The following is a 22,420-nucleotide window of genomic DNA, read 5'->3' on the forward strand; positions in this document are numbered from 1 at the left end:
TTCAGAGGGAAGATCCCTTGACATGAATTTTGTCAGTAGGAACTTGTAAAAGACAGATGCAAGGAGAATGAAATGGATAAATCCAGGTGTTACAGATGGGACCTTGGCAAATGCAAGAACTGCAAATATTATATAAGCAAACACATCTTTTGTAGGTGGGAAATTGCAAAAGACAGATACTATGAAAGATGGTCTATGGGGCCAATAGTCAACCCTTTGCACACAACATGGAGCCCTTAATGGAAAAAATTAAAAACAAAACTTTCATACAGAGTTCCAACCTCCTAGTAGAGGATCTGTTTCACTAAGTAACTCAGTAAACAATACTGAGAGGACAAGTGAGGTAGCCTCCCTTTGAACTATTCTCCCTGGGGAACCTACCAGGGAGATTTTCAGGAACATTAGCTACCAGCTCAAGCCCAGCCTTTCATGTAGATACTTTTGTGAAATGATGGAGGGAAGTAGGGCAGGTCTCTTGGTTCCAAAATCTGTCCTCTACCAATATGCCTGAAATCACACTATTAGCAATATATTCCTTTGAATTAACTCCCTACTATCTCCAAAGATTAATAAACATTGATTCATTCATTTTTCAAATGTTATTAAGCACTTCTTATGATCCAAACACTATTCTTGGTAATGAAAATTCAAAGTCTAGTTGAGGATAAAGGGATAAACAAATTACTGTAACAATATAACTTGTGCTTTGATTAAAGTAACTATAAGTCTTTGAGAACTGGAGGAAAAGGATCCAGATCCATGATCCAAGACTGGATCTTGAAGAATGAGTGGGAGCCTGCCTGACAGATGCAAAAGACTAAAGATGGCAATTAGGGTGTGGGCAGGGAGAAAGAACAAGGGATGATTTTGGACCATGAGGCCCCATAGGTAGGGGACAAGCATCCCTGTTCCTGGACTGGGGATTATAGCTCTTGGGTTCCCATGGAATATCATGTAGGAATTGGATGTGCAGAGAGAGTTCTGAAGCTGGGGGCAGGTTTTATGAAAAGAGGAGCTGGAGACCGGCAAAGACCGGTTTGTCTACTTGGACACTGTGGAAAGCATGGCAGTACCAATTTTTTCTTTCAAGTTGTCATCTCTTCATTCAACTTGCTTGGTCATCTAGATGCTTTGCCACCTCTTGGTTGTTCACTCAATGACTTTGGCAGTAAAAGAGTTAACCTGCAGATTTTGAGGTTGTATAGCAAATCTGGGTTTTTATTTGTTTTTGTTTTTAACATTCATAATTTGGGCAGTTAAAAAACTACTGAAGGTGGTTTTCCTTTTTTTAAAATATTTTTTAGATGTTGACAGACCTTTATTTTATTCATTTATTTATATGTGGTGCTGAGAATCAAACACAGTACCTCACACATACTAGGCAAGCGCTCTACCACTGAGCCACAACCCTGAAGATGGCTTTCTTTGTGTAATGGAAAATGTTTTTAGTTCCATGCTTCTCAAACTTCTATAACATCGATCAGTCCCAGGAAATGAAGCTTATAACTCTGCTTTCTGCATAATATTCGTTTTGGTGGGCCTTAGCTAAATGCATAGACATGAAAGCAAATAATTTAGCTAACTTAACTGATACCACTATAGGGTTTATTTCTGGGGTTTTAAAAGAATATTTTGAGCATCAAATGGTTACTTGGATAAAATTGTTGAAATTTTATTTGACTTTTATGAGAAATTTGGTAGAATTTGGTTATCAAAGTCTAAGTGGTAGACTGGGCAATGTGGAGGTGTTGAATATCCTTGACTTCCACTTCTTTATTTTTTTATTTTTAAGTACCAGGGATTGAACCCAGGGGTGCTTTTCCACTGAGCCACATCCCCAGACCTTCTTTACATTTTATTTAGAGACAGGGTCTTGCTGAGTTGCTTAGGGCCTCACTAAGTTGCTGAGGCTGATTTTGAACTTGAAATCTTCCTGCCTCAGCCTCCTGAGCTGCTGGGATTACAGGCATGTGCCCTGTCTTCTAATTCTTAAGAGTTTGTTTCAAATACCTTCTCTGCAAATAGGTAGAGGGCTCTTAAATAAGAAATAGTGACCAACTGTTCTCTTTCCAAACGGGGAACAAAGGCAAAATGACAATGGTTGGAATTGTGGTTAGTGATACTCAAGCGGGACCTGGAGAGATTATTGGATGCTATGACAGGTTGTCAAAGAGGATGGAAAACTCCATCTTCCAGATAATAAATACCCTGCTGTCTCTGTACTTTGATTTATCAAGCATTATTTTTTTACTTAGTATTTTATTTTTCACCCAGAATCCTTCCCTTAGAAGTTCCCCAGTTTATGGCTGAGGGAACTGATATTCAAAAGGACATAAGCCAGGCAGTATTAGGTACAAGCTTTGAACCCAGTATTCATTCTCATACCTAACCCTTTCCCTTCTTCACTGTAAATAAAAATATAGCACCTTCAGATCTGTCCAAGGAACACTGATGGAAAAATAGACCTGAAATAATTTCTTCTGAGATTGAGAAAATTCAATCGCAGACTACTTGAAAAGGTAAAAAGAGGCAGGGACACCCCAGTGTCTGCTCCATTTGGCCTTTCTGAATTAAAAACATACTCAAATGGAATTATTATGTCATGGAATAACATACAAATAATCTGGGTTCAAAAAACCTGCTCAGGATAGAATGGACTGTGGTGTTCTGAGGATGTTCTCTATGTCCTTTGGGATAATGTGACCACATGACATCTCAAGTTTCTTTCTACAAGAATCTCAAAAAGATTATAAGCCTTAAGAAGGGAGGAAAATTGTTCAAGATCATGTTGGGGATGGAAGACATAGTGAGAATGAAAAACCAGAGGTGTTCATTTGTTTCACAAACATGTAGTCATATGCCAAGGTCCATAACTCTGACTTCCTTATGCAGAACGGCAGCCTGGACAATGCTCAGAGATAGCACTAGCCATAAATCAGGCTGTTGAGCTTGGGCCTTCGAGGGTCTCAGCCTGTGCTGAACCAGGGTCATCCACATTGCTTTGCTTGTGTATCCCCCAAAAAGAGTTTTAAAAAGTGCGTGACTTCTCCAACATTTTCAAGTTGACATCCCCGAATTTTCATGATAAGTTTAAATGGTTGCAAATGATGCAATTTCTAGTGCTTTGTAAATCTTGACAGTTTAAAATAAAATTGTTGCATCATTCTTTAAAAAGTTTCCAATGAAATATAAACACCATACCTATTTGATACCTCCTATTATCGTTTCAAAATTGTATAAAAGCCATGTTTTTAGCAAAGATTTTGCGTCATGTCTTTTTCTCCTTGGAAACATGTTTATATTCCATTTCCTCCTTACAGTTCACCCTAATATAATGCATTTTATGCTTGAAGGTCTTTCATTGATCATATGGTTATACAGCTTTGAAACAAAAAGTGGTATGTAAATAGAAATATAAATTACATTTTTTTCTATGACATTAAGTCTTTGTGTTTACATATTTTTTGATAAAGGCCTTTACAACTTTTTCTATTTAAAATATTTTGATTTTTAATTGACATATCATGTTAGTACATATGTATGGGGTACAGTATGACAGGTACATATATGTTATACATAATGATCAAATCAGGGTAATTATTATTTCCATCCCTTCAAACATTTGCCATATCTATATGTTGGGAATTTCTGGACCTCTCTTTTATAGTTATTTTGGATTATATCATAAGTTGTTGTAGACTATTAGCTACCCTGCCATATTGTAGAATACTAGAACTAATTGCTTCTAACTATAATTTGATACTAATTGCTTCTATATTTTCTTTTTTTAAAAAATATTTTTAGTTGTAGATGGACACAATACCTTTATTTTATTGATTTGTTTGTATGTGATGCTGAGGATAAAACCCAGTGCCTCACATGTGCTAGGTAAGTGCTCTACCACTAAACTACACCCCCAGCCCTTGATACCCATTTTCTAACTTGCCTTTATTCTCTGTCTTCTTTCCAAGTCTCTAGTGACTACTATTTCCTTACAAATATAATTAATGTATAATTGAGCAAAACAATGTAATTATAAACTTCACAAAGTGATTATTAATATAAAGTTAAGATAGTATTATAAATATATCTTTAAAAAAAGACATGATTGGAGGGGTGTGATGTCTGATTAAAGCAGTATTCTGGAGACCAGTATTTCAAATGTCTCTTTGGTTGGTGTCTAGAGTTATCTATATAGACACATATGTGCATGATGAAAGCAAGTGGGGTGAGTGGCAGATGTGCTTCTCTTCTGCAGAGTAGGAGATGGATGTCTGTGAGAGAAAGGAGAAGTAGCAAGTGGGCTATGACCTCTTCCTCAGGTTGTCCTTCACCCAGGGTTAAGATTGAGTATATTTGAAGGTTGGGGATTTGGAAATGGATTCTATTAGACTATCTATGTCCCAAAAGGATTAGTTGTACACCAGTTTGAAGATGCCCTAAACTACTCCAAACACTTTCCAAGTCCACTTGGGAAATTGTTAACATGCTCTTGATTCATCCACATAGGAACAGTTTGCATAAGCTTTTCAACATAAATAGAGGCATAAATATGCTTACAATTTCAGCAGATTTTCAGCAAAGGGAAATGCATCTTGGGATATTTCATCTGTAGAATCAGTTGCAATGGATACACTCATGGATTTATCTAGAACAAATAAAAACTATTATATGCTACATAAATTACAAATGCTGTCAATATTATTCCATTATAAGATCATTATGGTTATAACCTGCCCTCTTACAAATTAGAAACATTGACTGATATTATGCTAGTTGGAACAGAAGTCAATTCAGCTAATCAGAACTTGGCAAATCCCTTATTGCACATGGGTCACACACACAGAGTTGTTGATTTATAGCAGTCTGTTAGGATATGTACCATTGTGCTATGGCAATGACTTCCAAATTCTTGAGGCTTAACACAGTAAAAGTTCTTTCTTTGTCATACTACATGTCCAGAGGGGGGTCAGTAGGAGTTTTTGCTTCACAAAGTCACTCAGGGATCTAGGCTGATGGATGCCTCTCCATCTTGTAGTTGCATCATCTGGATTAGGTGGCAGAAGAGAAAGAATTGCAACAGGTTTTTCACCACCTCAGCTGGAAGTGATATGTCACTTCTATATATATTTCATTAGTTAGAAGTTGTCCAAATAGTTGTGTCCAAATGCAGAGTGGTTGAGAAGTGCACTCTTCCATGGGCCCAAAAGATGAGGAAAGAAAAATATTCTTATTAATTAAACCATTAGAACTTGATATAGGTGGCACTTTTTACATGGCATTGGTCTATTTGAAAAAAAAATGATAACCAAGCATTGGTGATAAATAATAAAATATAGAAGTGATATTCATTACAAAAATGATTACATAAGCAGTAGTCAATATGAGAAAGGGAGACCTTTGAAATCTTCTATGGAAAAAAGCAAAAATAATAAACTTTGGAAGAATGAAATGTGCATTCAAGTATGACTGACCTCAGATCAGTAACAGTAACTTCTGTAGGTTGATACCAAGAGATGGTTGGAAGTGTCCTGCCATACTTGAAAACCCCTTTAAGTTCTTGGTTTCACCATGCACCACCTGGCCACTGATTGGAAGTCTTTTGTCAAGTTATTGATAGTCACCTTTAAGAAGATATCTCTTTTGTTAGTCATGTGAGACCCTTGATTTTGCTTTGCCTGTTTTTATCTAGGTGCATTATGGAGCATAAACTTCACTCTGAGGCTGGTGGTGATTACCTGTAAACACCCGCCCCCCACCATGGAGTTGGAAAATGGCCTAACCAGCAACTTAAAAGAGTGTACTAGTACCAAAATATTAATTAGTTATAGGTTATAACTAATGTTCTGAGAATGTAACTATTTGGAATTATTCCATTGGCGTAGCCTATATTTTTTTAGATTTAGTAGAAGGACAGGACTATTGCAGGTTGACCCAAGAGTATCCGTATAAAAAATCCTTGGAATCTAGAATCATAACTGAGGGGCATCCTTTAAAAAGAGGTCTTTGGGAACAAATATGCTTTTCTGTCTAATGAGGTGATCTGACTCTAAATGTTCTATCAGGCAAAGAGCAATCTGACCTATGTCAGACTAGGAACGAAAAATTTTCAAGGCTGCAGAACTCCGACTTAAGATGATTTCCAGGACTGTAGGAAAGGAAGCTAGAAATAAATGTCATGGAGTTTTAGGAGGAGTGCATGCAAAATGGCTATTTTGGAAAGAGAATCCCAAGCACAAATATGATCTGAGCCATCATTTATTTTAATCCTTGGGTGATAAAGAGAAGAATCAAGGGTCAGAAAGAGAAGACATAGATTGAATGCCACCTGAAATATTGAAGGAAAGCTGAAATTACTAAGAGCTATATTAACAAGAGGGTTATGACTAGAACAAGAGAATTGATGGTTGATTTTTGATGACCAGAGAAATGCATTTACTCTCAGGACTGTGGTTTGAAGATGGCAGAGAACTGAGAATGCATTCAAAGAAGGGCAGAAGGAGAGGTAAGAATGTCGATAAAGCTGGTCAGTAAAGGAAGGTTTTAGAAGGCCTACCAAAGAGATCATTTTCCTGCTTGCTTTGAGAAAACATTTTCTGTCTAGCTCTAGTGAAGGCCTTTTGAACTGGACTGGAACAGTTAAGAAGAAAAAGGACTAGGGAAACCATAGAACAGAATAAACTTTGGGGTTTAAAGTCAGGTACACTCCTACCTAGTTGAATTGGTTTGGCCAAGTCACTTAACTTCTCCAAGGTTTCCAGTTCCCTAATTAGAAAAATTAATGCTTAATGTTCAACCTAAAAGTTATTATGTGTGTGAGACTGAATACTGAGAGAAAAGATTACCTTCTTTCAGTCCAGTGACTATGCTGTACTTATTTACCCCTCATTTAAATCTTAGCATATGATCATAATTTCTATTGCATTAATGAAGAAACTGAGCCTTGAAGAGAGTCAGGGTTTCAGGAACCACTAAACGTTAGATTTGAGGTTCAAACAAAAGTGAGTGAAAGAATGTTAGTGCAGATTAAGGTGGTTCAATGAATTGTTTGATTGTCCCCCAAATACATACATCCATGTCTGAATCCCCAGAAGGTGTGAATGCTAGCTTATTTAGATAAAGGATCTTTGCAGATGTAATTAACTAAAGGATCATGAGATTAAGAAATCTGCTTGGTGAGCTCTAAATCCAATGACAAATGTCCTTGTAACAGTGAAGCAGAAGGAGATTTGGCAGCCAAAAGAGGAGAAGGCAATGTGACCACAGAGATGGTGATTGGGATGATGTGCCACAAGTCAAGAATGCTGCCAATCACCAGAAGGTGGAAGAAGCAGAGAACAGATTCCCTCCCAGAGCTTGAGAAGGGAGGAAGATCCTCCCTGATTTTGAACTTCTAGCTTTTAAAGATGTGAAAAAATAAATTTCTGTTGTTTAAACCACTGAGTGGTAATCTGTTATGGCAGTCCTAGGAGACGAACACTTGTGGGAATAGCTTCCACTTTGTGATGGTCCTTGAGCCCCTCAAAAAGTGGACAAAGTACTGGACTGGGTCTGAATCCTCATGGAAGGGTTCTTTCTGGAGGTCAGCAGAACACCTAATATGAAACAATCTTTCTAAGGGCCTACACATGTAATTAGAATATAATTTTAATGACTTAACCCTTCCCTTGGTATCAGTTCCCCTTTGCAAAGAATCACAGGAGATGAAGCCACATGTTCCAATTTTTCAGGTGAGAAAACAGGAGTATAGGCTAGTTGTCTGATTAATGTGGACCACGAAATTGCTGAGATAGAAAGGGAGCACCCTAATTTGAATTCACACATGGTGTATGAATTCTCCCAGCAGGAGAACAGGTCCCCAGGAGCAGATCAGAAGCTGTCCTGCTGCTTTCTGTCTTTGAGGGTTAAGTATTGCTGAAAATTGCTAGGGTAGTCATGTAACCACAGTGCAGTTATCTAGCAATTTAGGCTGCTATAGAATGAGGATTGAAGTCTTCTCACACTCCAAACACTCTGGCTTTCCCTTGGGACTGAAATTGGGGCTGAGCTGCAAGGAGAAATTGGGACTGAGCTGTGTTTCCTTAAATGCAGTATATAAAGATGGCCTGTGGGTTAGCAGGATTTGGCTTCCAGATGAAGGGACCAGAAGGCAAGATTTAGATGTGATAAAAGGGAGAAGTTGGTCAGTAAAGATTCTTAAATATTGACATGGTTTGTGAAGGCATTGCTGTTATGATGGGTCTTTCAAAAGAAGAAGGGTTATTCTGCATCCTTTTCAGTCTGTTCTCTGAACTGTGAGTTGGGGGACTTTTCCCAGATCCTTACTCTCCCTTCCACATTAGTTTTAGAACCTGAAGTGGCTTGTGTAGTATGACCTCTGATTTGTCTAGACTTGAGTTCAAATCCCAGGTTTATTATTTATTAATCAAGCAATCTTGGGCAAGAAAGTTAATATCTTAGCCACCATTTTGAACCTGTAAAATGGGGGTGGTTGTTCTCATTGATATGTTTGTGTTCAGTTCCAGGTCCACAGTAGGTGCTCAACAAATCTTTTTTTGTGAGGATAAATGATGTTAACAGTTAACATTAAGTGAATACATTGCATGTGCCACATGTTTTACCTGGATTATTTCATTTAATTATTTTTTAAAATTCATTTAAAAATGTTTTTGTTGTTGATGGACTTTCATTTTATCTATTTATATGTGATGCTGAGAATTGGACCCAGTGCCTCACATATGCTAGGCAAGCACTCTACCACTGAGCCACAACCCCAGACCCTCATTTAATTCTTACAACCACCCTGAAGATAGGTACTATGATGAGCTTCATTTTGCAGGAACAGAGTGTTAGAAAATAAATTAGGTGTCCCAGTTCCAATAGCTCATAGTAGGGAGAGCTTGGCTCTATGCTTGGCGTGACTCCAAAGACCAGCCGTTAGCTGGGTTGAAAATGCTTATCATAATATCTGATAATTACTAGGTTCTATTAATCGGTATGGATTTAACAAGCATATATTGAGAAGAACTATGTGCCAGGCACTAACTACTCATAAGAACATCTAAGCAAGTTGCTCAGTAAAATGGGAGAACACTATGCTGACACATCAGTTAGGTTTGATCAAGGAAGCAGTCCTACCATAAGTGACAAGGAGTAAAGGGCTAATAACAGGGATTAGACCTTGTACCCATTGTTTGGGGGCTGGTGAAGAATCTATGGAAGGTTTTGCCTCTGCCTCCAATGATGAGTCTAAAGTTGCTGTAGATTAACAGGATCACAAGGTAAGAACAAAAAAAGCCAGAGAGATTTGGGAGAAGTGAGGCCAAAGTAGATTCCACAAGGACAAACGGAATCCCCATTAGTTTCCAGCCTTGACAATGAAACATAAAGCTGTAATGTTTTACTGCAGAACTGACTTGTGATTTTCTCAGGACTCAAGAGTAGCTAAAGAAGATCCTGCAGGAGCTAGAGGATCTGTGGACAACCCAACAGGATAAGCCAGCTGATGGGTGACAATGTGTGCATGCTGACCTTCACAGTAGGAAGGCAGCTGTTTCACTTCTACCTTGCAAATGCTCCCCAAATTCTTTTTGTGGATAACCTCAACCCAAGGCCACAGAAGGAAAGCAATTCTAGAAAATACGGCTCTCATTCAGTTAAGTTGACCCAATGCAAAATCACTGCAGTGATGTTCCAATCTCTGGCTTCTGAGAAGGAATGGTTCTATGGGGCCTTAGAAAGAGGTAAAGAAGGAGGCCTGCAAGAAAGCACAATTAAGCTGAGCCTTCTGGTTCATCACTTCCAATTCTTGGTTTGCCAACCACTTTTACCAGATTTGAAATGTCCACCTTATATGAAGCAATCATATGGTTAGGAATTAAAGAATGAAATATATTCCCAGAAGATCAGTATTAAAATATACCCATTACCTTGGTGCCACTAACTCTGTACCATCAGCACAATGTGACTGACACTTTAACCATGCACCTTGGAATGCAATAAGGAAAATGCAGTGCATTTGGACTTGAGAAACTGGACAGGTAATTTTTGCAGGTGGGTGGCAGCATTTAGTGCTGAGTGGCTGCCAGGGAGGAGGGGCTGGGACACTTTGGGGTTTTGATGGGAGAGCTAATTCAGGGGACATTTGGTGAGGTATTATCCCTGGCTAGGAGGTAGGGTGAGTTCTCTGCACTCAAAGTGTAGGTGCCTATGGAAGAGAAAGAGCCTGCTTTGTAACCTGGTTTCCCAAGTCTAACAAGGAAACAAAAGAAGAAAAATCAACCTCTCAGAGAAAGCTCCCATCCACACTTTGGTGTGACCTTTTGTAGTCTTTTTCTTAGTTCAAGTATACATCTGTTCTTATGAAATATGGAATCACACCTTATATAATATTTTGCAACCTATTTTTGTTTTTGAAGTAGTCTTTTCCCTTGTCACTTAGCATTATTTACACATGTGCTAGATTTCCTTGTATGAATGCACCTTAGTTTATCTATGCAGTGGCCAAGAGAATAGACTTTGAAGCAGGCTGCTGGGGTAAATCCTAGGTCTTCCAACATTTGTTGTCTCTGCAAACAGGACCCAAGTGAGTCAACCTTTCTCTGCTTTAGTTTACTCACCTGTAAAAGAGGACAACAGTACTTTATTCATAGGGTTTATTCAGAGGAGCAAATGACTTCAAATGTGAGAGGTACTTGGAATATTCTTTCAACGTTATTATTTAACCAATATTTTTGTCGACTGTTTAGTTTCCAAGTTTTTCACTCTCACAAATACACTGTAATTAACAAATTCAGTGCACTATTAATTGCTTCCAAAGGAAATATTTGTGATTACAGTAAGAAATCTTTCACAGAATAAGTAAATCATGCACTAAAAAGACATTGAATAACCATATGCAAAGCATCATGTTATGCACAAAGAGGAATGAGGACACTTCTCTTTCTTAAGGCATTAAAACTGTGTGTCAGAGGGGAGAAGAGACACATGCACATACAGGTCTAACATCAGGTAGAAAAAGGGGCATGAATGAAGGATTATGAGATGGGGAGTAGAAGGGAGAGTACCTATAGTTGGATAATCAAATCCTTCAATAAAAGAGAGAGACAGACTCCCTCCTCTGCTCTCACCACCTCCACAATCCCCAAATCAGATTTCCAAATGGTCTCTGGCACGTTGAGAATTTGTTACCTTTAAAGAGAACACCCAGGGCTGAGTTCCAAAGTTAGAAGCAGGGATATGGGTGTTCATTGCAAGACCAAATATTTAGGAAATACCTTTTTCTGGAAAGGAAAGAAGACATTTCACAGCTGAAAAGAGAAGTGAAAAATGAAACTAAAGAAGCATGAAGGTAATATTTACTTGCTAGATTTATACAGTGCCTACCTTTAGAAAAGCTGGGCTATAAATCCAGCCTGTGACCCCCTAACACATATACAATTTGTTCTGTTACCTGGCTCTCTGTGAAGCACATTAGCAATCATTTTGCTGCCATTTAAAACTTCCATCTCCCTGTAGCCCTACCCTTGCCAGCTCACCTTCAATCATCACCTTAGAAGAGAGAGCTGGATAATGGTAGAAGTGTGAGTTTCATGTCAGATCCTCCTGGGCTAAGTTCCGAGCTCTACATTTTACCAGCTGGATGACTCTAAGCCTCAATTTCCACATCTGTGAAATGGGGATAATAGCATCAATAACATTAACCTGTATGCAGTGCTGCAATGTGGATCAAATGAGATAATGCCTGTGAAACACTGATCAGAGCAAATCACTTGAGTTTGTTAGCTATTATTATTATTATCCCTGTACTACAGTGTGTAAAGGAATGCAAACCATTATTCATTTAATGAAATAATCACACATCAGTCTTGGAAATATGGTCCTAAGATGTATCTTAAAGCAAATGGGAAATATTTGAATTTGCATCATTTTACCTTTTGTCTATGAGGTTAAAAAGTTGAGTATGAACACACCACAATGCCAAAGAAACCAAATTTCTCTTGTAATTAACAAAATCTAGACTGCTACTCATATTAGAATCAAGATGATTGATAAACCTTAATACCTCTCCCAGGGGCTCTTGTGTTTTCATCTGGAGCCAAAACCACTGCCCAAAGGAATGAGGCAGGAGTGGTGAGGTTTCAGATATCAACCCTAGGACAGAAGGAGGCATTTTGATTCAACACAGTGCATTGCAGCATTCCTGTTAGCATCTTGGGTACTTATTCATCCAACATGTTTATTACATACTCACTATCTGCCAGATATTGCTCTGTGCACTGGTAAACAAAATGGACAAGATGCCTACTTTCAGTTGTTTACATTTTAGTGGGGGTTATCAACACTAATCAATAAAATTAAAGAATAAACTATGTAAGTGTGTTAGCCAGTGATTGGATGCCATGTAAAAGGTAGCCTAAGGGAAAAGTGGGAGTGCTGTGAGGGTGGGCAGTTGGCCTCGGTGGGCTCAATGAGGTGAGATTTGAGCAAGGTCTCCAAAGAGGAAGGAGTCTGCTAAGTGGATGTTTGGGAAGGATATTCTGTGCCGGGGCCCAAGGTTTGCGTGGAGGAGGGGAAGAATCACTCCTGGAGTGTTTAGGGAACAGTAAGGAGGTTAGGGGAGCAATAGGGAGGCAGTAGGAGATGAAGTAATGAAGTTGCCCATGACCATTCCTTTTAAGGACCTTGACTTTTACTAGGTGAAATGAGGAACCACTAGAGGAAGGTTTTGAACAGAGAGGGGCCATAATTGCCTTTTAAATGGACTGCTCTGACTGTTCTACTGAGAAAATATCCAAGAACAGGACAAGAAAGGTAGACCAGCAGAACAGCTACCGCAGAACCCCAGGGAAAGGCTGTACAAGGAGCAGGTTTAGATATACTGGCTTTGAGATGCTCAAGGAGCAGTTTTGGACTAGAGTCTGGAATTCAGAAGAAAGGACTAGCCTGGAGATTTAAAAGAAAACCTGAGAATGTTTTATTCATTTATTTTAAATATTTTATTTTTACCATTAACACATATTAATTGTACAAATTTATGGGTTTCACAGTGACATTTCCATACATGTATATATTGTGCATTAATCATGTCCACCCACCCTTCTACATTTGATAAAGACAGTTGCTTAAAGCAATGGGAATGGTTAAGATCACCCAGAGAAGAGGGTGGATGGGGAGGCGAGGTCTAAGATCAGGCTGGTCGACGGTTTCCTGGAGAAGGAGTTGTAGCCCCCAAAACAGGCTCCGTAAACCCCACACTAGGGAGCCCGGGCCTGCAGGGGGTGCCGTGGAACTTGCTGTAGCTTCCAGTGATGAAAAGAAGCATTTGCTTCTCTAGAAAGGAGAGGTGTTCCGCAGATTCCTGCCAGAGTGGCAGAAATAATTAAGAGAAGTAGCTAAGGATATCCTAGTAGAACACGTGCTCGGCTGCCTCCAAGGAATCAGAAAACCTGGGTCTATTAATCTGTTCAGACATCTGGGCACCACTGCCTTGCCCACGAGGCTCCGCCTCTCGGGCTCCTTCTCTCATCCCCCTCCCCTCTTCCCATCCTCGCCTCTATATGTCACTTCTACAACCGCTCTGATTATAATTGATCAAACAGAATCACGGAATCACGGCTCATTTTGCCGTTTTGTTCAGTAGCCCGATCTGAAAAGAGACTGGTAGTTGGGCAATCTGTATTCCCTCTTCTTGGAATTCTGCTCACAGAGGCCTTCCTGGCGTGGCGAGCCCCACAGGGACAAGTCATTGCTGCCGAGGAGAAGGAGGGCGGGGGGCTGTAGGCCGGAGCCAGGGTGAGAGACACCAGCGGCGGGGCGCCAGGGGGTGTGTCCGCGCCGCGGTCCGCGTGCGGCCCCCAGCGCGTCCCGGCCTCCCCAGGGGCTTCCCACGTGGCTCCTCCCGCAGACCCTTTCGAGGCCGGGGCTAGCTCTCCTTTACGTCATGTGGGTAGAGGGCTTTCTCCCGCGGCGCGGTCGCAGCTTCTCAACTTCGGGTTCAAGTCCGCCGCCGTGCGCCCTGCGCTGTGCGCCCGCTCCCTGCGCGCCACCGCCGCCGCCGCCGCCACATCTGGAAGCGTTCAGCGCGTCTGCCTCCAGCGCGCCGGGCGGGCGGGCGGGCGGGCGCGGGCAGGGGAGGGCGCGGGCGCGGCGGGGCTTGGCTGGGAGGGAGTGAGCGCGGCGCTCTCTCGCGCGCCCGGTGTCTCCCTCTCTCTGCCTCTGCAGAAACAGCTCCCTGCCAGAACGGCGCTCGGCGCGGCGCGGCGCGGCCCGGAGCGGCGACGGCGGCTCTTCCTGCCTCCTCGCCCTCAGGAGTTGGTGGCTCTTTTTGACAGAAAAAAACCGGGAAGGGGCCTCGGGGAGGACTCGCCAAGAGCGGGCAGAGACATCTCAGCCCCCTGGTGGCCCGGGCAGACCCCCTTTGCCCCCCCGTGTTGGGGTCCATTGCTTTCGCTTGCCCCTCCTTTCCGCCTCTTCTCGCTCTGCCTCTCTCGATTTATTTTTTCAAATGGTGTAGCCGCCAGAGGTGCGGTGCTAAATTCTTGGAAGGGGCCCGGATGTACTGAGGATGCATTACAATCTCACTAAAGGAGGCAGTAGTGGAAAGGAGCAGTTTTTGGTGTTCGATGCAATAATGGGAATCAGGTAATCAGAAGGGAAGAAGAAATACTGCGGATCCACGGCTTCCTTGAATGCACGAAAGCCGCCGACCTCGGAGGAGGGATTAATCCAGACCCGCTTGCGGGTGTTTTCACATTTCTTCCTCTTTGTGGCTTCTTCTCCTTTTTCAAACAATTTTTGGTCAATGGTCAATGAAAATACGAGGATGTACATTCCAGAGGAAAACCACCAAGGTAAGGCTGGACTCCGCCGCCTCGCTGGGCTACAGCCCAGGCACCCGCCTTCTCCACCCTGTTCTTGCTCTCTCCGCGCGCTCCCCGCGGCTCCGGGGCTGGTCCCTGCGGAGTGGCCCGGGGCTGCGTCCTCGAGGGGCGCCTCTATCGCACCCGAGCGCGCGAGAGCCCGGCGGAACCTGGGGCCCGAACTGCCAAGCGAGACGGAGCGGAAAATTCCCGCCCCTCCCCCTCCCCTCCCCTCCCCGGCTTCTCCAGAGCATGTGTTTCCTATGAAATTCCAGGCGAGGGGGGAAAAGTTCCCCAAGTGACTGCTGCTGCCTCGCTTTCTCGCGTTTGCCTTGAAAGCCCAACTGCCCGGCCGGCTGCGCCTGGGGCAGGGGGCGCCGGTGCCGCTGAGACCCGCTGCCCAAGAGCTCCGCGGCCTGGGGTCCCTGGCCCTGCAACAGCGGGGCGAGGAGCGCGCGCGCGCACCCCGCACCAGGCCGGCCCCGCGCCCTCCGGCTGCCGGGTGTCCACTCTTGCTGGCGCCCCTTCCCTGGGCAGCGCTCTCCAGGTGGCGGGTGGGAGCAGGGGATGCAGATGTGAGTCTCAGCGGGCCTCCCTCACTCTCTCCATCTCTCCCTTCTCTTTCCCTCCTCCTCGGCTCACCTACACCCACCCACTTCTCCATTGCCATTGACCCCGAGCGCTCCCACGCCTTGTGTTCGGATTTTCACCCCGGTGTGGGCTAGCACCTGAGGATGCAAGCGGTTAGAATCCGGTCGATGTGTGGGCTTTGCTTTTTCTTGTTTTAAGGAAATAATGAAAGGGTGTGACTAGCTCACGCGGCTCCATACTATTGCCCAGTGTTTTCTGAGCATCTCCATTCTGGGCATCAAGTGTCACCAGCTCCCCTTGTGATGGTGAAAGACATTCAGGTAACTCCCTACTTCCTGGAAACTTTCTCCCTCACCGCCCCTTCCCCCATATTAACAAGTTATTATTTTTGGCATTTCTCAACAATTAAGGCTCTGATGGGGTGTAGACAGATTGGTCCTGCTGGAGTGTCCTGCATCCTCCAGGTACCTCTCTTTATCTGTCCCTTGGATGTAGTCTTCCTTTCCTGTCCTACTCCCCAGTCTCCATCTATCTCTTCCTTCCGTTCTTTCCTCTGAGTGCTTGTCGCTCTTGGTCTCTGTTCCTTCCCAGGGTACTTCCAAGTGATCCCCCAAAGATAGATCTGGTGAAAGGAGTAGTCTCCACGTCTTTTTTGTCCAGTCTCCTCCCTCCTTTTGCCCTCATCTCCATCATCTGGGGACAGGGCCATTACCCGTTCCAGGCCAGAGCTGCCCTCCAGCCTGCCTTCCTGGTCTTCCTCCATCCTGAAGCTGACATTGGATCCAGTTGTCTCTGTGCTTTCCAGCTTGGGTTGCAGTGTGGGGATTTTGGCCTTCTTGGGAAGAAAGTCAAGGGTTATGGGTTCCAGGGTGAGACAGGGCTTTGGAGTCACAAGGGCAACTTCTATCTCTGGATTTCTCTACCCAGTGCTCCAACTCCTCATCTGTCCCCCTATCCCTTTCCTTGCCAATGGAGTCATAAATGAATTAGGAGAGAGGGAATGAGACACAAAAGAAAGGGTGATATTTTTGAAGAGTGGGGATGGATCCTCACCCCCACCTAGAGATTCTGCCCACATCCTCAATCTAAGCAACCTTGCAGAGGGAAGCTCAGTAGTCCCAACTGTTACTACCAGTGGTAATATAATGCAGTAATAATAGTTATTATTCACATAATGATTATCTTAAATGGTTTATAAGGTCTCTGTTCTAGTGTAGGATAAACCCTTTCTTAGCCATTTCCTTACTCTGATTCTTTTCTTTTGCCGCTGCTCTTCAACACCCCCTACCTGCTGTGCAAGAGGCAGGCATTAAAAGTAGGAGCACCAACCTCTGTGAGCTTCCCAAGAAAGATGGAGGGGAAGGGAGCGAGTGAGCTGGTGACTGGAAGCGCTACCTTTCCAGCAACATACCAGCAAACACTATAGCAACCTGAATTCCAGTTCTCTCTCTGGAAGCTGCAGTGGTTATATAATTCACAGGAGCAACTTTGCCACCATTCCTAGATGCGGTTCTCAGGTGAAAGAGCACCAGGATCCTTGTCCCCCATCTGCTTTCCATCCCCTCTTCCTTGATTGGTTGGCATCACCCAGGTTTCTTTTTTTGAGGGGGGATGGGAGAAAGTGGCAGAGGTGAGGAGGATTTGGAAGAGCATGCGTATTTACAAGGAAGAGGTGACTTGCTTAATAACCCATGAGGCCATGAAACAGTGGAGGTTAGAGTTTCAGGAGACAGAGAAGAGGAGCCAAGTGATTACCTCAGATCAGTAATGGTGGTGATGAACCAGAGAGGAGAACCAAAAAGTTGCCAGGTAACTGGGATTGTGATTTCTTCCCAACCCTTGAAAACACTGAATGCACCAGATTCCCCACACCCAGCTTTTCTGTGGGATATGTTTTGAGGTTTAGGCTATGGAGGCCGGAAATTCACTGAACAGCCTGGAAGTTCACAGAAAGACTGGCTTCTGACTCTGGGTTTCAGGTTGGGGGTGGTATGTGCAAAATGTGCCTCACCTCTGGGGCCCTATCTGCTCTGGTCCCATGCCAGCTTCCCACTTTTCTGGGCTGATTTTCATTGCAGTCTCCAGCTAGCAAATGAGTTTCTTAATAGTCAACCATTTAACAAATAAAACATCAGAATGTCCCTTATCTGCTGGAGACAAGGAAGAGGGGAGAAACATGTGTTCTGGGAGTGGAAGACACACTGTGCTTTTCTTTTAACTACTTAACCATACAGCAGACTAGTAATCATCATAATAAAGTAATGATCACAATTAACTCTCTTTACAAATGATCAGAACAATGTTGCTTGCCCCTCAGCTTATGTAGGTTAAAGAAGGTTTGACTTTAGCTTCTCTTTCTCTGGATGCTACTTGGAGGGAATGGGAGAAAAAGGGCACTGGGGTTTGAAATGTTGTTCCTAGTATTGCTGAGGTACTTTTCAGTGTATCAGAATATGATATAATAGAATATATTTAGAAGAATTATTATTTCCATAGATGCATGCTAACAGCATTTAAATGTGTGCCTGTATGCATGCACACATGTGCACACCACTAAGAAAAAGCTACTTTAAGTAGATTACACAGAATCTAAAGCATCCCACTGACCTGGGGTTTTGCAGAGGATTAATGATAATGCAGTCATCTAAGACGGTTTGGACATTTCCATAGTTTTGGACATTTCGTGATAAGTAGAGACTTGTTTTGGCAGGTAGAAGCTACAGGTATAGATGGTACTTATAAATGCAATAGTGAGCCATTTGTCCCCTGGAGCTGTTTCTTAGTTTTGGTGATGACTTTAGTTAGACATCTTCAATTTTCTTTTCCACTTAAAACTGCTGAAGGTGTTTTATTTTTTCTTTGAATAAGACCTACCAAAGGGTTTCAAGGAGCATATTGAATGAACGTTTTGAGGCCCTGCTGATTTTTGGATCCCCACTTCTTAGTACAGGTCATGGCTCATTCTAGGGGCTGGACACATGATCCAATGCTTACAATGAAGGAATGAATGAATGAATGCAGACCCTGTAGGACCAGCAGTGGATGTGGCTTCTGCCTCTTCCAGTAGGTGGCGCTACAGGGCTTAGGAGTCAGTTGAGGGTCTCCAGGGCCAGTCAGGTGAGGAAAGATGTGAAGAGGAACTTGAAGGCAGTTTCCTGTAGGTGATGTATCAATTTCACCAGGCCCACACCTGCCCAGTGCAGAGGATCCGAAAGACCAGTTTATTTCCATGGCACCACACATACCAGAATGAGGGAGGAAACCAAGTCCCTCAGTGACCTTTTCACTCCTTGGTCATCATGATAACCCACTTTGGATTTCTTCTGTTTTACCTCAGACTTGTATTTACCTTTAGCACAGACAGCATCCTACAGGGCCTCAAGGGTGCCTTTGGGACAAGTTTTAGCTGAATTTGTCATGGCTGCATATTGATTTTCCCCCTGATTTACCATGGATGGTTTAGGAGCCAGAGGGTCCCAGTGGTTCCCAAGCCTGGTCCAGCCTGAGAGGAACTGAAATTTGGGATCTGGAAATATTAACCTGTGGGGTTATAAAGCTCATTAGCTCAAAGGTGAGACATTTACCTAACTTTATTTGGGAGAAAACTCCCAGAAAAACAAGTGGACATATATTTCAGCTGATTTCTGTTTATAAGTCTGCCTGGGTCTCCTACTGGGTAATAGCACAAAAACTCTGGAGACCTGAGTTAGGAAGCCACTGAGATTTGTTCTAATTTTTAGCGTTGTTTTCTAACTCCTGAACTTTTCCTTTCTTATCCCCGTTTTCCTTGGTTTTCTGAGTTGTTGTGCACGGTTCTACGAGTTCTGGAAATCCTGCCACTGTTAAGAAGGGGTGAGTGGCTGGCTGCACTTTCTTCCTTTTACAGTAATCCTGCCTGATGTCGCGGCTGTCAGTGATGCAGGCGTTGCAGGTCAGCCTGCCTCATGCCAACTCCTCCTTGCCGGACACTGATGGGTCAGTTTCCAGATTCAGGAGACAATTTTATTTTCCATTTTGGACTAAAGAAAGCCCATTGACGATTTGGGAAACACCTGGGGAATTACCAAGACTGGTTAGCAAAATAATCATACCGATTTAATCTATTTCTAGATTTTGTCCTCATCGTCTTCTGGGTTAATGTTGTGTACTGTGGAAAAGAGCGGAAGAGTGATTAAAAATTAAAAAAAAAAAAGGCATGGGGAATTTTGCAAAATATCAGGTGCTAAATATTTAGCAATGTAAGTGCTAAACATTCCGATAATGAAACAGCACTCAGAGTCATGACTGTCAGTATTAAAATAATGTAGTAAACACCTGTTTACATGTACCTCAGGGTTAGATACTGTGTAATACAAGTAGCAGTGACAGGATCCCTGGGGGAAAATGCAGTGTTTTTCAGTGCAGTTTCAAAGCCAGACACTTCAACTGAACTCATCGTGGACAAAGCAAAATGGAGGGGTCAAACGATTAATGTCCTGATTGGAAGCCAGAGCCAGGTACTACAGAAGAGGTCTCCTGTGTGTTTTAATCTCTACATGGGGCACTGGGCTTTGCTGATCCAGTGTAGACACAGACCAGGAGTGCTTCAGCAGACCCCAGTCACTTCTACAGGCTGGGAACCTTTGGAGACAAATGCTTATAACAGCAAGAAGAGGAGCAGAGCACGTCCTGCGTTGTCCCCTATCCCTGCTGAATTCAGGCTGGAGCCTTGGGATCCTCAAGAACTTTGCTTCAGTTCTAGCCATGTGTTCTGTGGGGACAGGAGCCTCACTGGGAGACCTGGAGCCCAGGATGACTGCACAGAGAGGTGCAGTTGTGAAATGGCTGGCGCTTCCGAGAACTGGGGTCGCAGAAAGTGAGGGAATGTTGGAAGAGTTGGGGGAAGCTTGGAGAATAAGGTTATAGGTCCTAGGGGTACTTCCTGCTTGTGGACTTTAACTCAACTTAAGTAGGGATTTGAGGAGGGAAGTTTGGGCCTGGAGCTAAGAGTCAAAGAAAAGTTGAACATAGGCCCTTGCTTTCCCAGAGACCAAGGAACCACAGGAATAGTTGGTTTAGCTTTGAACAGAGGATAAAGGAAAGGGGCATTAACTGGGTTGAGACCCAAACACCTCCACACCTCCAGTTCCAGAAGTCCCAATAAATAGCAGTCTCCATGATATGTTCACTTTGAGATGGACTTCTGGTGTTGTATTGGGGTGGGGGATTTTCTAGACTCTGTGTGTCAGGGAGGGCTTCTAGACTCAGGTTCTTGAAAGGCTTATCAGAATAAATGTAATGCCTTTTTGTGAATTTACTTTCCAGGATCAGAACATTTTGTGGGTAAAGGAATCTTAGGGACAAATTTCATTTCTGTTTGAGAAAATGGAAGCTCCAAAAGGGTTTCTCAAGCAGGGAAGTGACTAGAAATAGGATCTTTGGTCTCTTTATCCTCCTACTTTTGCTTGACCACTCTTCATATAGGTTAGGCCCCTGAGAGAGAATTGCTTAGTGTTTCTGGTTAAATTTTGCCTAATAAACTTATTTACCTCTTCCTATTTTCCCTCCCACTGCCCCTACCTTTGTACTGCCTCAAACTAATTTCTGAGATGTTAGATTTAGGAACATAGTTGAAAGAGTGAGGGCTAGGGGATTCTATCATTGGAAAGGTTTAAAAATAATTTCTTAAACTACAGAATTAAAGTTCATAAATGTCTGCAAGAAACTCCCATCAAATTCAGCTCACTGGAACTGATATCTCTGGCTAAATATTTATTCTTTTGTCATAGTTTATAAGTCAGTTATTTTATTCTGCTTTAATTTCACTAAAATAAAAAACTTAAAAATTCCCTGTAGTTCTTGGAATGAAAAAAGTAATTCTGGTGTAGTGGTGATATACCAGTCTTTAGAATTATTGAATATTTTAATGTTCCAAGTTGAGCTCCACTTGGGAAAAATTCATGTCATTGCAGTTATATTATTTTCAAATGTCTTTTCTTTTACCTTGGAAAGAAGTAATATATTCTTTGTAACTCTAGAAACCTGTTTAGTAGCTAAAATACTTTTCAAGATTACATTTTGAAGAAATAGACCAGTAATCCAAAAACAAGCCCCCCCCCACCAACCTTACAAATCTGAGTGTTCAGAAATTAAAATTTGTTCATTGAGGGTTTTAAGAAGTAATAAATGTAATGTAAAATGTATGTAAACCATTGCAGTTGGCATTTTCCCATGCATCAGTAAGTTGTCTGACAGTGGTTGAATGTAACTTGCAGGAAACAATTGAAAATTATATTCAAAATAATAGTAATCAGGAATTCAATTTTTTTTATTGAAGTCTTTTCAGACATAAATTTTTAAAAATTCTCTAAATTTTCTAAAGTTATTTTACTAAAACTGTTGAGTATGGAAAAATAACAAGAGAGTGTTTTTTGTGCTGCTATTTTAACAGTTATTATCTGTATCTTTTAGCTCAGGAAATGACTTCACCTATTCATCCCATAAACAGATCTTTAACAGGGTCACTTAACTAATTGGGTTGCTTAGACAGATGTGCTGGAGGAAAATTATGATATTTAGTATTTTGTATTCATACTAAATATCAAAAATATTTTGACAAATTCATTTTTAAGATGCAGTTTCTAATACTTTACCCTGGCTGGAGATGTTTTATACAAACTATGTATAGCCTGCCTGATCTACTGACATTGCACAGAGAATCACAACCAAGAATGTGGAGAAAGTCTGAGCAGTGGAAGTGCTTGTATTTTAAGGGCTTAAACCAAATTGTGTTGGGACTTAAAACTATACTTTTACAGTTTTCTGTACAGAGAAGAAGGGTAAAGTGAAGCAGAGTCAGTTTTACCATCAGCTAGGACACAACATGTATAAGAAAGATAGATGAAGTCATTTGCATAAAGGTACAGCATCAAAATACTGTGTCGTGTTTGCTTTTATGTCTTTGGATTAAAAACATGCAGGAAAAACCA

The 22,420-nt window shown here is 42.2% G+C and overlaps 1 protein-coding gene across 19 annotated transcripts in view; it reads left to right on the forward strand.

Annotated features, from left to right (window-relative positions):
• Window positions 1-22,420, forward strand: part of CACNA1C (calcium voltage-gated channel subunit alpha1 C) — a 724,379-nt gene that overhangs the window by 60,219 nt on the left and 641,740 nt on the right. For 15 of the 19 annotated variants that reach the window (XM_079140297.1, XM_079140292.1, XM_079140291.1 and 12 more), the window contains exon 1: window positions 14,718-14,852. The exons of the other annotated variants lie outside the window; for them this stretch is intronic. In XM_079140297.1, coding sequence (XP_078996423.1) covers window positions 14,804-14,852 — 49 coding nt within the window. In that variant the 5' untranslated portion in view covers window positions 14,718-14,803. Of the gene's footprint in view, window positions 1-14,717; window positions 14,853-22,420 lie in introns of those variants that run through there. 19 annotated transcript variants of the gene reach the window in all.

This window comes from Sciurus vulgaris, assembly GCF_902686455.1.
Source record: "Sciurus vulgaris genome assembly, chromosome: 5".
NCBI lineage: Eukaryota > Metazoa > Chordata > Mammalia > Rodentia > Sciuridae > Sciurus > Sciurus vulgaris.